Genomic DNA, 14,994 nt, shown 5'->3' on the forward strand with positions numbered 1-14,994 from the left:
TCACAGCTTTCACCAAACCCTCCCTCACTGTGTGCATACCATTGCTTTCACTGAAAACTTTGTGCAAAATATGAGACTGTTCATCCTGTCTCCTCTTGTAACATAGAAGCTGGATTTAAATAATCCAGCTTTGCCGTAAAATAACGAAGAACCTAAATACATGTGGTGTAGTTTATTCCTTGTCTAAGCAGAGTTCAGAAGAGGATTGTCTCTCTGCTGTTCAACATCTTTCTAGTCTATTTCTCCTTCAGAAGGAATTGCAAAGCATTGATTATACTCTTGCATGCTTGATAGTAACTTCTAAAATGTTCAGACATTCCAGTTACCACGGCAACATAAAATACGTCACTTCATGATCTGAGACACATAAAAAAAACCCATATTAATAACAATAAATAAAGCCAGTGCTCAGTGTATATGTCTCAGGATGCAGAAATCTAACCCAGATTGGAACAGAAAAGACAATTTGACATCTACAGGAGAGGAGCACTTGGCTACAGCTGCTGAGATGGGAACCATTTTCCTTTGGACTTATTTAAGCAGGACTGTAAGTGTAGTGCTCAGAAACAGTAACAAAATGGATTGTGCTCTATGCATTGATTCTGTAGTCCTTGCTCATTCAGACAACAGAAGGCACTTTCACAGCCTGTAAAACAGCTGCAGGTTTCGTGGAAAGAAGAAGATATAAAGCTGGACCCGGACAGGCCTCTGGGAGAGAATGCCTGGGCAGCAGTTCTCTGAGAAAATTGTTTCTGCTCTGGTAGGAACTCTTCTGCTTGCCACCTCTATAAAGGTGCTGCCTCCTGAGTAGCAAATCTCAGTCTACTGACAGGAGAGAAGAATGCTGGATAGCCACACCATCCTCTCCCTCTGAATAGTGTGGAAGGGCCAGGAGGAGTGAAGTTTTAAGCTACTAATCTTTTATTTAAAAGGTAAGTCTCTGAGCAGACAGATTAGGCCTGAAACATGAGGGATGATACAGAGCAGAGCACGTCTGTGAAGAAGGTCACTGAAAACCCTCACTGAGCAAGAGCTGCTGCTCAGTGTGTGCTGGTTACTTCTTCACAGGGAGCTGCAAAAGATTAGATCAAGTGTGCCATGCTGAGAAGGGGCTTCCAGGGCAAAAAGCTGAGTACTGAAGTACCAATCTGTGGCTGCAGGGAGGGAGAATGAACCAGGAACTGCAGGATACTCCTCAAGATCTTCTCAGGCAAATCCTACTACCTTGTAACAAGGCAGGACAAGGGAGAATCTCCCAAAGACCTCACTTCAAAGGGAGGCTTTTTAAAGGATTTACACATCCTTTGTCTCACAGATTTTAGCCAATCTACCTCCTCAGCAAGCAGTGCACACTGCAGCAAACATGATTTTACCTTCTAATGTCTCATTTGTATGTCAAGAAACAGACTCTGTCTCCTTCTTTAATTACAGGCTCCATGCCCATTTTGCTCTCTCCTTCAGCTGCTGCACACGGGCTGGTGCTAGCACAACCTTTAACTGCATTTTCACCTTTCCCTAATTCAGCAGTGTTTCCCAGGCAATTCTTGAAGACAAAGACCAGTCAGCCAGCAGAAACTCCAAGCTAACCATGGTGATCCCAGGGTTGGCTTACCTACAGGATTAGCTAAAAGTGTATTGGAAGGAGAGATGGAAAGTCAGATTGCAAGAATGAAGAGAGAAGTAACTCCCAGGCACACGTCTTACCCTGGGAGCAGTTGAGGCCAAAGAAGCCATCGTGTCAGTAGCACACTCCTGTATCACAGAACCTGTTGCCACTGCAATCCCCAAGACACCGTTTCTCACTGCAGTCTTCTCCAGTGAACTCCTCGTGGCACTGGCAGACCCCTTGGGCTGTGTCACAGATCCCACTGCTGCTGCAGCTCTCCAGACACAGCTGAAGGCTGCAATCCTCACCAAAGAAACACTCATCACAGACACACTTCCCAGCACTGCAGTGCCTGTTACTGGTACAGTGGCTGGGGCAGGCAGGGTGGGAGCAGTCACTGCCCTCCCAGCCCTTGGCACACTCACAGCTGCAAGTCTCGTAGAACAGAGTCCCATGGCCACTGCAGTGAGGGACATCTGGCCAGAGCAGCACCAGGATGCATGACAGCAAGCATGACACACAGATGAGAGAAAACAAAAACAAAACACAAGAAAAAAATTAGTAACACAGCATTAGATAGATAGGTAGTGCAAAGGTATGTTCAAGGTCATTAAAGGGAAGAATAAATATCACTGAAAAATAGGGACTGAAAAAGACCTGATGGCATCACCTTGTCCATCTGTCCCAGGTCCAAGGAGGGACCAGCCCCACCCTTGCTTTTTCCAACATGTTTGTCCATGGTCAGCAGGAACACGGGTTCCATGACCACCCCAGAGAGTCAATTAGGAAGTTTCCCACAGCCTCTAACCTAAACCTTAATGTTGTAATTTAAACTCACTGTTTCTCACTGCAGATATTTATTAAGATGGAGAGCACATTATTCTCATCTGCCATACACCTGTATTTTTCACATAAGCAACGTCTTAGGACTTCCCCTGTCTCCATTCCCCGAATAACAACAGTTCATTAAATTCAGAGGCCACGCAGTATAAATCTGTGATCCCAGGCAGAGCCTGGGGCACCACAAAACATTATCATCATAAACTCTGCTCCTCTTTTAGTCACTTATCAAAGAGGAAATAAAAAGACAAATTCTCAGCAATGGCAAAATTCTGGAGGCAAAGTTGAGAAAGAAAAAGATGGCAACTAGAAGTGCCTACTTCAACTTTCACCCTCCTGTCCTCCAGAAAATCCTCTATTGAAACCTACATGAATCACAAAAACCAGGGCACCAGCCCATGCGAAGGATTCAAGCATTTTCCTCATGGAGAACTCCCAATAACCTTGACAAATTAGTCCATTCCCCAGATCTCAGCAGTAAATAGGCTGGACCTGGGAAGTAAGAACAGATATCACTCTTGTTATCTACCCTGGCTTCCCCCACAGCTCTTCTGAGGGCTGCAAACTTCCCTCAGCTCTGCCACTTCTTTCTCAAGCTTCTCCATCCTTTCAAAGAGATCCATAATGCGGGTCAAAGTTTCACAGTTCCCTTTGGGTGTGTGCACACGGATGTTGTGCCTAAAGATTATATTCTGCTCTTCATTGTCCTTAGCCTCTCCAGGATCTAGCTGCACCCTACTGTTCTCTTCATCCATGTAATGGATTTGCTTCAGCTTTAATCTGGGAGAGTGTGGGCAGGTCAATCTTACAGGAGTGGCTGAAGAATATTCTTTGAGCATTGCTGGTGCAGTTATGAGATGCAGGATGCTGAACAGCAGATGTCTGGAGAGCACAGCACAGCAGTAAATCCATTGGGAAGGCAAGCCGGCCCTGGAAATTCATCTCAGAGATGGCAGGTTCTCAGAGGAGTAGCTGACCCTTCAAACAGCACAGCTGCTTTCAAGATTAAAAAAAAAAAAAAAAAAAGAAAAAAGTTAAGAATTGTGATCATAAAGCTGGTTTTCACGATTTTCCAAAAGACAAATTATTTGTCTTGCCCTGATTCACAACTAGGTTGGTAAGTACCTGGAAAAGTCACGGTGAATGAGATAGATACAAAAGAGCTTCCAGACTCTCCAAGTAAGAGCTCTAAGTTTTCAACCTTCAAATAAGAGTTGGGATCATGGTCCATTGCAATTGTTAACTACGCCATAGTGCCTCTCATTCCCCTGCAGTTACAACAGACTTCTTATCAGTCTCTCAGCTGTGGTCTGGACTACTGACCATGGCATTCTCCAGCACCATGCATGGTCTTCAACTCAAAGCCTGATAACTGTGCCGATGCTGTGTGCATGAAAAATTCAGAGAGCTGACACTGATCTTTCTGTACAGGAAATCTGGGACACAGTTTTGCCCACTTCATGTTAGCCTTCTAATGTAGCATGTAGCCTACACTGTTATCTGGATTTGGGAGAATTAAAAAGATTTGCTCCATTTGACATCAATGCATTGGCATTTTGTGTGCCCAAATAATAGATTCACTTGAGAGATTTCAAGTTCATTTTGCTTTGACTCCTTTATCTGATTTATTGTCTTAGCACTGGCACAGTTCATGTGGAAGCTACTAGAGCACATCTGTTAACACATGGAGCAAGAGGATGTGTCGTAAAACTATTTGTTTTCCCTTACTTTTATTTCAGAATTAACTGTTCTTTTCTACCTTGCATAAATATATAGGAAGAGCTTATTTTCAGGCTGATTAATTCTCAAAACTAAGACCTAACTAAATAAAATTAGTGTTAAATTTCATTGACATTCAGAGGTCGAAACTGAAGTTCAAATGTTTAAAGTTTTCAGGTACAGTCATTCACACCAAAAAACCATGTTTGCTGTAAAAGTTTTGTGCGGTCAACCAAGGAAGAATTTTGGACTTAATGAACACCTCATAGATAAAAACAACAAGAAAGTAGAAGCTGAGCAAGGAGGGAAGGAAGGATAAAATATAAAGTCAGAAACCTGAATTTATCAGTTGGCTTATTCAGTATTGTATGCTGAATGTTGGCATTAATGGTACATGTCAATCTGTACAGAAGGTGATATATATATATTTGGTTAAAAACTTAGAATTTCACACCACAGGATGCAAATTCAAAATGCCACCACATGTGACTTACTAAGCAGTTGTGTTATTCATTGCACAAGCAGAAGGGGAAAAAATTTATTTAAGTGCTAAATTAGGTAATGTGATAACTAGAAAGCACTTGGCCAATATGTGTCCACAGTAATAGCACATCTGGACTCAGATAACACTCTATTATAATAATTTGTACAACCCTTACAATAAAAATTATCTGTTTCTGTGAAACATCCTTGTATCACCTAAATGTCTGCCAAACCTTTGGAAACATCCCTGCCATTAGATTAGTACCTCCCATTGGCAGCACAGTTAAAGAAGGTGTCCTTCCTGCCCAGAAACATGAGGCTTTGGTTGCTAAAAACCAAACAAACCCTACATCACCCACTTATATCTGTTTTGCAGGTCACTTTGGTGCATCTCTCTTCAAGCAAGATAATCGCAGACACCAGTAAAAACAAGGTATGGATTTCAAGATTCAGTCTACAATTCCTTACCTGATACCCTTATGTCATATTTGGATTAGGTATTAGGAAAAAGATTTCTTTACTGAAAGGGTAAACTCACACAGGGAGCAGTGGAATCACCACCCCTGGATGGATTTAAAAGACATGTACATATGGCACTTGGATATGGGTTAGTGAAGAGCTTGGCAACACTGGGTCAATGGTTGAACTCAATGGTCTTAGAGGCTTTTCCAAGCTTAAAAATTCTATGATTCTATCCATAAAATAAGGGAGTCATCACTGCTGCTTATACCCAAGCAGTAATTTGTTTCCTTCGGTTTTCCACTTCCATTCAGCACTTATCTGCATTTAATGTATATTAAGTGAAATGGAGGGGAACAAGTACCTTGCTTTGTGAACGCAGGGCTCCTTCCCCATCTCTCCCTCTTGGCTTGCAGATGCCTGTTTCTGACCAAAGATGCAGCTTTCCCACCTCGACCCATCCTCTCCCTCAAAGAGACACAGAAACTAGCTACACCTTTCTTTTTCTCCTCTGCAGACTTCTGAAACAAATCAAATCATATGAGATTGCTTCAAAGCTTTGAACAAACTTGCGTCTAAATTCTACAGACTCTCATCACAGTCCACTGCAGGAAAGCCCCAAAGCTTGGTTTTGTGGGGTTTACTTCCAAACCCCTGGAGATGAGGTCCCCAAACAGACAGATGCATGCACAAAATCCCTTTGCTCAGCACCTAGTGATTAATAGCATTCTGGGTTGTAACATAATGTCATGACTAATTAGGGCTTCACTGGAACCACAAATTGAGCTCATATTTTCCTGGGCTCAGAGATCATTTCAGAGGAAAAACCCCTGGACACAAGCATTTCTGTCAAGCATAATGAAAGAGAACAACTTTTCTGGCTTCCTCATCATATAATAAAGAGATTTTTTTCCCTGCCGTTAAAAAGAATGGGTTTAACTGACTTTTTGTGGAGAATATAATGTCATACATACAACTGGCAGTAACAGCAGATTAGGGAAAGGACTGATTTAGGAAAGAATGCCTGATAGTCAGATCTACCAGGCACAGAATATTCTCCTAAGGGAAGGGATGAAAGAAACCCTGTTCACATCTTTTCAATTACTGCAGAGGAAAGTATGGGACGATCAAAGCTGGAGAGAAAGTGGAATATTTGTGTGAAAGATTCCAACAATCTAACTCTACAAGTCTTTTTCCATCCTACTGCTCAGTGCTTGAAGATTCAGGGTATAGGCCTTCTATGTATACATGACATGGAGATAGAATTCAGGAGAGAAAGAGGGACTTGGAGTCACAGATGAAGGAAATGCAGGTCTAGGGCAGCTCCATGGTTGCAGAAGAGAGAATTCTAAGACTGAGAAATGGGGCAGAGTTGACTATGCACATATCCAAGCCACAGAGTTATACAACACAACACGAGAAGCAACACACATTAAAGCAAGATAGCCAGAATAAAATGAGGTGTGGTGAAAGGAGCCATGGGGCAAGTTTGAGACCCGAGCTTTTTGAGTACCAAGGGAAATACAGAGTGTGATTTTTTTGAGCACAGCCTTCTGCATGCTAAAGCTAGAATGGAACTGCCACGTGTATCACAGCACTAGAGACAGGAGAACTAGCAGATCCCTAATTACCTAGTTAGAAAACTGGCACGTTCAAGCATCCTAAAGCCAGGGAGGTTTCTTGAGGAACATAAAAGGAATGACAAATACTAGAAGGCATGTCAAAAAGCCCTTTGCAAGTTCACAGAAGCACTGCTGATCTCCAAACAGCCATCACTTCAATAACTCTCTACAAGAACAGCAACAGGCCTGTCTGACCAACACTTTTAGTCTGAGGAGACACAAGCATTACCGGTGATCAGTGTTCATCATAAGCTCTGCCCTCAAATGGATACTGACCGCTGAATTCTGTTTAAAGCATGGACATGACAACGCAGGAGCAGGGGAGTGTGTGGCAGCAGCCTGTGGAGAGAAGCAAAGGCACCTGCAGAGCACATGGCAAAGCTGTGTGCTCAGACACAGCAGCAGATGTAGCAGCACAGAAGGTGATAAACCAGCTCATCCCTCACTAAGTTGGAAAGCAGTCATGCTCCTTACATCTTGCAATGCTTTTAGCAATAAAGAACAACATGAGTTAGTGCACCCAAGAGCACAACTCAGTCATTGGGGGCTCTTAGCCTTTGTTGGCAGTCAGGCAAAAATAAAGTGGGGGCTCAAAACGAGCACAAAATGATGATACTGCTACTCAGACACTAAGATGTCCAGCCCATTTTCCTTCAGTTTTACATATTTTTCTTGCCGAAGTATTTGGCTGAGACAGGTTACTAGTTTTACGTAAGTATATACTTTGCATAAGTATAATTTAGTTTAACCAACTGGATTATTTGCCTTTATTTTCTGTGATAAAACTGCTCTACTGTTCCAAACCTCAGCTGCCTTAGAAAGCTGTGCATCAGATCTGCATTTCTCTGGGATTGGGCACAGAATCCATTCCATGCAGCTCCTGTAATAAGCCAGCCAGCACTCTGTTTTCAGTATTATGCAATCTTCATTAAATTAATGCTTGCAATTATTGCAACCAATGACTGCCAACAAAAAATGCAATCATTAGCTTGGGAAGATTGTTTCTTTTGCAGGTATCTCCCCTTTTTTTTTTTTTTTTTTTTACCAGACTGAATGAACCTACTTTCCACTATACAAGTTTGGGATTACTCAAAATAATTAATAAAAACCCAGAATTATAATCACCCAGAGAGATACTGTGCTTCTGGATTCATTCTTTTATTTATATTTTCTTTCATGGTAATTCTTCTGCAAGATCTGATAAGCAAGGTGTATTAACTGTTCATATGTGCACGAGAGATTGCTTTCAAAACCCTACATACTCATGTGCAGAGAGGTTTAACAGCCTATTTTCTCATTACTATAAACATGCACTTTGTTGTAAGTTACCTAGCTCCCTTCTCTTCAGTCAGTAGCTTTCAGTTTAAGTCAGTCTTTCCTGAAGCAAATCTTTGTTCTGCTGCCTGCAAAGCTCAAACATTTTTTAACTCCTGTATTGGATTGATTTTACTTATCCAATGACTGACATTTTTATTATAAATAAGATAATCAATAGGGTACTTTTATTATGAAAATAGTGATAAATTTCATTTTAGGTGCTAAAAACTTAAGACTCATAGAATCCTGGAATGGTTTAGGGTGGAAGGGACCTAAAAGACCCTCTGGTTCCAGACCCCTGCCATGGGCAGGGACACCTTCCACTAGACCAGGTTCCTCCAAGCCCCGTCCAACCCAGCCTTGAACACTTCAGGGATGGGGCAGCCACAGCTGCTCTGGGCACCCTGTGCCAGGGCCTGCCCACCCTCCCAGGGAAGAATTTCTTCCTAATATCTGATCTAACCCTATGCTCTGTCAGTTAGAGCCATTACCCTTTATTCTAACTTCTACTGGCTTTCAGCCCCGAGTCTGTGAGAAGGTGCACAAGAAGGCACAGGAAGGGCCTCTGGATGAGAAAATACTGAGCAATTACTGAAGAGTGCCTGTTACAATTATAAGATGTGTGTGGTCAAATTCCAGCACGATCTCACAACAAAAGAAGGGCTTTTAAAGCATCTACTGTCACACAGAAATTAGAGCCTAAAATGCAAATTATTAGGAACAAGTACTCTAAAAAGAAACCCTTCTAGGTTAAACCCTACCTCCATTAGATGCAAAGGCAAAACTCCCATTTATATGAGCAGACACGTAGTTTTTATATGGTTGGAGGAGATAACCTAGGAAAGCCTAAGCCCTTCAAAATGCGCTTAAAAAACCCCATTAAATACTCCTGTACATTTTGTAAAAATCACACATGCCCATAATACAGGGTTATTGATGTTTGTGTAAAGCTTCAAAATCCTTGGAGAGTATCTGCTCTAAGAAGTCAGAGACAAACTGAGTTTTTCCCTCAGGACAAACAACGGGAACCTCAAATGAAATAAAAATACTTCTCTCTTACCTGTTAAGTACTTTCAACTGCCTGGTTCAGAGCCCTTCTGATGCAGGCACCACTTGCAAAGGTAATCTGAGCACGCCAAAAAGTGACCAAATCCTCTCCTCTTCCCCACTCCAGCTGCAAATCAGCAGCAGTCCCTGCAGTGAATTTAAGAACCCATGGAGCAGACGAAAGGAACCAATAGAGGCCTCGGGGCGTTTCCCTCTTACAAACCACCTAAGGAGCACGCTGGGCTTGACAATGATTCCCCTGCTCAGTAGTCTTCTTGCCCATCAGCAGGAATAAACGCTTCCCACTTGTTTTATGCTCTGCTACTAGTCAAAAGCCAGAAAGCCTCTCCAGCTCTATACATCTGTCTGCAAGCATCACAGGATTGTTACTGAGACTGCTGTATTAACAAGCACATTTGTAGTATTAATGATGAGAAATTCAGGTGGAGTACATCAGAAAATAAAAACTTAGAAAAATATGTTGAACTCAGCAGCAGATAAACACTACATTTATTCAGCACAATACTTTCAAAAATCCCTCAAGAACTACCCACACACTTATTTAGCCAGGTGCATTACTGAGCCCAGTTTTTAGCTGACAAACCCTCAGATTCTGGACAGTTCCTTCGATTTACTGCAACCAGACGCTGTGCTGAGGGAGCTGAAGATGGCAGCAGCCTGAGGGATATCAACACGCATCATTAATCCTTGCCAGTCTCAGCTGGGGAAGTGCCAATCACACAGGTGATGCTGTTGAGCAAGTGAGGGAGTCAGCCCTGACTGAAGAAATAGTCCTTCCCATTCTCACCAGTTCCTCCCACATCTGGACCATCTAATAAACACAAAAGGGGAAGTGATACAAAATACTGTAGATAAGAATGCATGCTGTAACATCCAAATCCCCTTTGATCACATCTATTTTATCTGCTCTGCTGATATCCTACCAAATTAACTTTACCATCTGGAAAGCTAGAAAAATAGCAAGTTATAGACAATTACATCAGAGAATAAAGCTTGAAATGCTCCCCTTGCTAACAGCAGAAAGCTACTTCCAAGCCAGCCATGGCATCAGCACAGCTCATCGTCAGGAAACACGGTCACAAACAGCCCAGGTTTTGAATGGGATGCTCACAGAGGGTTGCAGCCCACAGGCTGGGCATGCTGAGCCCTTTCTGCTGCTGCAGTTTCCCCTCCATAGACAGACCCTCACACAAGTTTAAGAGCAGACTTTTGGTTTCTCAGGGGATGAAGGAAGAAGAAGGAGTTAGGAAACGAGGGCAATAACCAGCATCTCACCTCTCTGTGGCTCATAAGACCCATATAAAGCAAGGAGAAGAGAAAACAGCTTTGAATTTGTAGGTTATTGCTGTGTGAATAAGTATTAGTGGTTTCAGCTGGGCATATATGTAGGACAGACACCTTCAGGGTAGTTAACACCTGGGCTGACAGAAACTGAACAGTCTGTGAAGAATTAACAACTTCATCAGCACCAAAAATGGCCTCTTTCCGCTGACTACCATCAGCCCCAGTGGGTAAGTTCCTAGGAAAGCTGCTGACTGTAGCATAGATAATAAAATTTGATTAGCCTGCCAACCTGGCCACTTCTTCCAGATTATTACATACTTCTGGAGCAGTATAATACACCAAACATCTAAGTAAAACAATTAGCACACAGACAACAAACAGCTTGACAAACTGAGAGAGACAGCTTCTTTTAAATGACTTTTTGAATGTAGCCAATGAGCTGATACAAACAGAAAGTTTAATCAAAACTATGAATTCAACATCAAAACCTTGATGCATGTTCTTCCTGAAATCAGGACATAGACATATTTTACACTCTACCTAAGCAAAGTTCCAGTTATTGAAACAGGACAGTTTCCCCCACTGAACAAGAACAATGGATGCAGAATTCCCCATTTGTTCTTCTCTGTTTGGGATTATGATTATTCAGTGTTGTCTGCAAAGGGCTGTAACTTACCCGAAGATTTGGATATTAGCAAAAGTTTCTTCCCCTAGAGGCTGGTGGGGCACTGGGATATGCTCCCTAGGGAAGTGGTCACAGCACCAAGTCTGCCGGAGTTTGGACAATGCTCTCAGGCACATGGTGGAGTTCTTGGAGTTGTCCTGTGCAGGGCCAGGAGTTGAACTCGATGATCCTTATGGCTCCCTTCCAATTCAGGATATTCTATGGTTCAAAATTCGTAAGTGGAAAAAAACCCCTGCAAACCACAGGTATAAATTTAGGAATTTAGGAACAGTCCTGGGTGATAAACAAGCAAAAAACCCCTAAGAAGCAGAACTAGCCCAGCCTTTAGTGGAGCTGCTGGCAGATCTCTGTCCCGCAGCAGGACAAGTGGTCAGGACGTGCTCTTCCAGACAGGGACCCCACAGCGGAGGGACGATGCCTCTGCGTCAATTCTCCTATTGGGACAACCTTCCCTGTTATTTTTACAGCCGTTCCCCTTCAACCTGGGATACCTTTGCTTTACCCAAGGCGGCCCCTGACGTTTCCGTGGCAGATTCAGCTGCCTTTACTGACGGGTGGTGCCGGCGAGCCCTGCCATCGCCTCTGAGATACACACAGCACAGCCCTCCGAGGCGGGTGGGGCTCTTGCCCCATTTCCAGCCGCAGAGCGTTGGAAATCCCGAGCACATCGGGAATGCAGCGGGACGGAGGCGGAGCGGCCTGAGGGCCCTCGCCCGCCGGGACTGGGCGCACGCGCGGCGCAGCGACAAGATGGCGGCGGCCGCGCTGTGCTGGGCGCTGAGGGCGGCTCGGCAGGTCAGACCGACTCCTTCCCTTCCATTCCTCCTACCCTGCTTCCCTGTGTCTCTCTGGGGCCCCGTCCGCCCGGCCGAGGCGCCGGGGAACGCGCAGGGGAGATCCGGGTAGTGTTTGACCGCTGCGGGCTCGGCCCCGGCCCCTCGGGTCCGGTGTAGCTTGGGGCTCTTTGTGTCTCCCGGCATCGTTAAGCTTCTGGATCACATATTACACTTTTTACACCTCATCGCTGCCTACATCTTCCTCACGAGGGGCGGCACCGATCTTTGCTCTCTGTGACGAGTAACAGGACCCGAGGGAGCGGCTGGATATCAGGAAAAGGTTCTTTCCCCAGAGGGTGGTGGGGCACTGACCGGGCTCCCCCGGCAATGGGCACAGCCTCGAGGCTGCCAGAGCTCAAAGAGTGTTTGGACAACACTCTCAGGCACAGGGTGGGATTGTGGGGGCCGTGTTGGGGCCAGGTATTGAACTTGATGATACTTGTGGGTCCCTTCCAATTCACAATATTCCATGCTTTATGGAAATAACAATTCATACGTGACCAGGGCAAACTATGTGCAACAGGCAGGTATCACAAGTTTCATTTCTTTAACAGGTTCTTCCCTCGCCCTGCCCAAGGCAGGTGCGGAGCTACTACGTGGACTGGAGGATGCTGCGGGACGTCAAGAGGAGGAAGATGGCATATGAGCACGCGGATGAGAGGCTGCGGATCAACGCCATCCGGAAGAACTCCATCCTTCCCAGGGAGCTGCAGGTACCGGCAGCCGCTCCACGGCTGCGCCCAGCCGGAGCGTGAGCCCACACGTGGCTCTTGCTGCTGTGGCGTGCTCAGGCCCACGGCCGTCACTTCAGCGATCCAGACGGCTGTCCCGGGTCGCAGGTGTTGTGTTTCCCTAGCTCACAGGCACAGAATCATGGCATATTCGTAGTGACCTCAGCCTTTTGGGGGTGTTTACAACAGCACAGTCAGCTGACTGGAGGTTGTGCACATTGGGGTGTGGGGTTTTTTGAAACCAGTGCTTCTTGTAACAATACAGTGAAGTCACACTCCCCACCTCCCCCCCCACTGCCCCTAACATACATTCACAAATTTTCTTTACTTCCAGTAATACAGAATAATAAATAAACTCCAGATTTTTTTTCTTATTTAAAAATCTGAAAGCCTGATCCAGCCAAAACCACTAATCTGTTCAATTAAAAATATTTAATTTTACTTCCTGCCTGAGCTGTGTGTGAAACCTGCATGAGATTTGGTGTTAAAACTGTTCTTAAAAATTCACTGCCTTGCATTCAGTCTGCCTTACTAAGCACCAAAAACATTTGCAAGTATCAGATTATTCCTGTGTGTATTTGATCTGGGCATGATACTTACACATCCTAGGAGAGAAAGTGTATTAATTTGTTTGTATATATTGACTTTACCGTTCTCTGGGCAAATTTGACTGGTGCTAGATGTCCTTACGAGGCAAAACCAAGAAATACAGAAAAAAGCCCCAAAGAAAATCCTGTAACACCTTCCAAAGCCCCCTATATGAGATCCCTTTTACTGACATCAAAGCATACAACCTTGGAGGCAGTGAATAAACAACATATATTTAAATTCAGCTCATCTGAAAGGACTAGCCTACCCCACAGCAAGGAGAAAGCCAAGTGGGTTTTTGACTATAATTCCTGGCTTGAAGTTATTCAGTCTGTAATAAGGTTAAATTTTGGGTCTCTTAGAGGGCTAGCCCACCTTGCAACAAGGATAGAGACAAGCTGATTTGACTGGTTATAATTAGCAGCTTGAGATTGTTTTGTCTGTGTAATAAGATTAATTTGGGGGCCTCCATGTGGATCCGTTTACATTCACTGTTGCAATGCCCAGAAAGAAAGGGCTGAGTGAGGAAGAGAGGTGAAAAGTTCCCAATTAAATAGCAAATTCATGAGGTGGTAGAGAAGCTTGTGATGGTACCTATTCTACGTCTGGATTTTGAGGTCTGGCAGTAAGGCCCCTCTGAATCCTGGGGAACACAGATAAACTCTTGTGCTGTGGTCTTTTGTTGTAGGAAGTGGCTGATAAGGAGATTGCCGCCCTGCCCCGGGACAGCTGCCCCGTGAGGATCCGGAACAGGTGTGTCCTGACGTCCCGCCCACGAGGGGTTAAGCGGCGCTGGAGGCTCAGCAGAATTGTTTTCCGCCACTTTGCTGACCATGCTCAGATGTGCGGTGTACAGAGAGCCATGTGGTAATAATCACCACGTGGATGTGCATTCAGGCAGAAGAAACAAACCAGGCTCATTTGTGTGTGCTATTAAAGCAGGACTGTCCTGCCACGGAATCCAGCACCAATGTCAAACTAATAAGGGAAGGGTGAGAAGTTGTGCTGATTCATTAAACTCACTGGATTAGAGCTGGTATCAGCTGACAAGCAGCAGCACAACTGCACTGAACTGGTCTGTGTGAGAGGCAGTTTGATTGTGAGAAAAAAGTCACTACGTGATGGTTGCAGAACTAAGCTGAGGTTTGTGGTATGGGCAACATTAGAAATAAAGACATACAGCACAAGGCATGTAGAAGCATTTTTTTTTTTGCCACCGTACGGTAAGTTCATCACGGTAACTTGGGTAAAAACAAAACTGCACAACAGGGCAAAGTGGTATTCTTCCATGAACAAGGGCAAGCACAGAGTAGGAATAAAACATGGCCTCAAGTTTAGATGCTCTTGCTATGCAAACTAAATACATATTAATGAGCAGATGAAGTGGCTAAAGGACCTGTTAGAAACTGTGCTGGTATTTCTCCTGTTCGTAGTGCAGCGCTTGATCCAATGCTTCAAGAACAAGGTAGCAAGGAAGCCCTAGTCCAGACCCTAACAGGAGAGTAGTGGCTTCTTTGATTCATAGGTAACAACAAATCTGTCCTCAGGAGACACAGGAGGTGGCAGGAAGGACACAATTAACAACAAGCTTGCTGCTAAGGTCACGTTTGCCCTGTACTCTTCTTCAAAGCAGTGCAGTAAAGGGGGGCAGTGGCTGCTCTGTCCCCCTCCCCAGCATGGGGCTGGGAGGTGGCAATAAAAAGGCCAAATAGCAGCAGCAGCAAACTGACAGCAATCCATCACACCCAGCTGAGCC

General features: G+C 44.4%; 2 protein-coding genes across 2 annotated transcripts in view; one reads left to right on the plus strand and one right to left on the minus strand.

Moving 5' to 3' along the window:
- The window catches only part of TNN (tenascin N), a gene marked incomplete at its 3' end in the record, with an annotated part of 39,738 nt that extends 28,450 nt beyond the window's left edge, over nucleotides 1-11,288 (minus strand). Inside the window, 5 exon segments of the mRNA XM_082286966.1 lie at nucleotides 1,705-1,738; nucleotides 1,742-2,082; nucleotides 2,976-3,201; nucleotides 3,203-3,439; nucleotides 11,075-11,288. Coding sequence (XP_082143092.1) covers nucleotides 1,705-1,738; nucleotides 1,742-2,082; nucleotides 2,976-3,201; nucleotides 3,203-3,388 — 787 coding nt within the window. The 5' untranslated portion in view covers nucleotides 3,389-3,439; nucleotides 11,075-11,288.
- A 302-nt stretch (nucleotides 11,289-11,590) lies between these two features.
- On the plus strand, nucleotides 11,591-14,427 carry MRPS14 (mitochondrial ribosomal protein S14). The gene is made up of 3 exons (XM_082286751.1): nucleotides 11,591-11,878; nucleotides 12,474-12,632; nucleotides 13,927-14,427. The coding sequence occupies exons 1-3, from the start codon at nucleotides 11,834-11,836 to the stop codon at nucleotides 14,107-14,109; spliced, it is 387 nt and encodes a 128-aa protein (XP_082142877.1). The 5' UTR covers nucleotides 11,591-11,833; the 3' UTR covers nucleotides 14,110-14,427.
- Nucleotides 14,428-14,994: the final 567 nt, after the last annotated feature.

This window comes from Coloeus monedula, assembly GCF_965178545.1.
Source record: "Coloeus monedula genome assembly, chromosome: 9".
Classification (NCBI taxonomy): Eukaryota; Metazoa; Chordata; class Aves; order Passeriformes; family Corvidae; genus Coloeus; species Coloeus monedula.

Excerpts from the sequence above, each read along its gene's own strand:
- MRPS14 (XM_082286751.1), top strand. The coding sequence starts at position 11,834 with ATGGCGGCGGCCGCGCTGTGCTGGGCGCTGAGGGCGGCTCGGCAG. Across the intron at positions 11,879-12,473 it reads CGCTGAGGGCGGCTCGGCAG|GTTCTTCCCTCGCCCTGCCC; the intron begins GTCAGACCGACT and ends TTTCTTTAACAG. Across the intron at positions 12,633-13,926 it reads TCCTTCCCAGGGAGCTGCAG|GAAGTGGCTGATAAGGAGAT; the intron begins GTACCGGCAGCC and ends CTTTTGTTGTAG.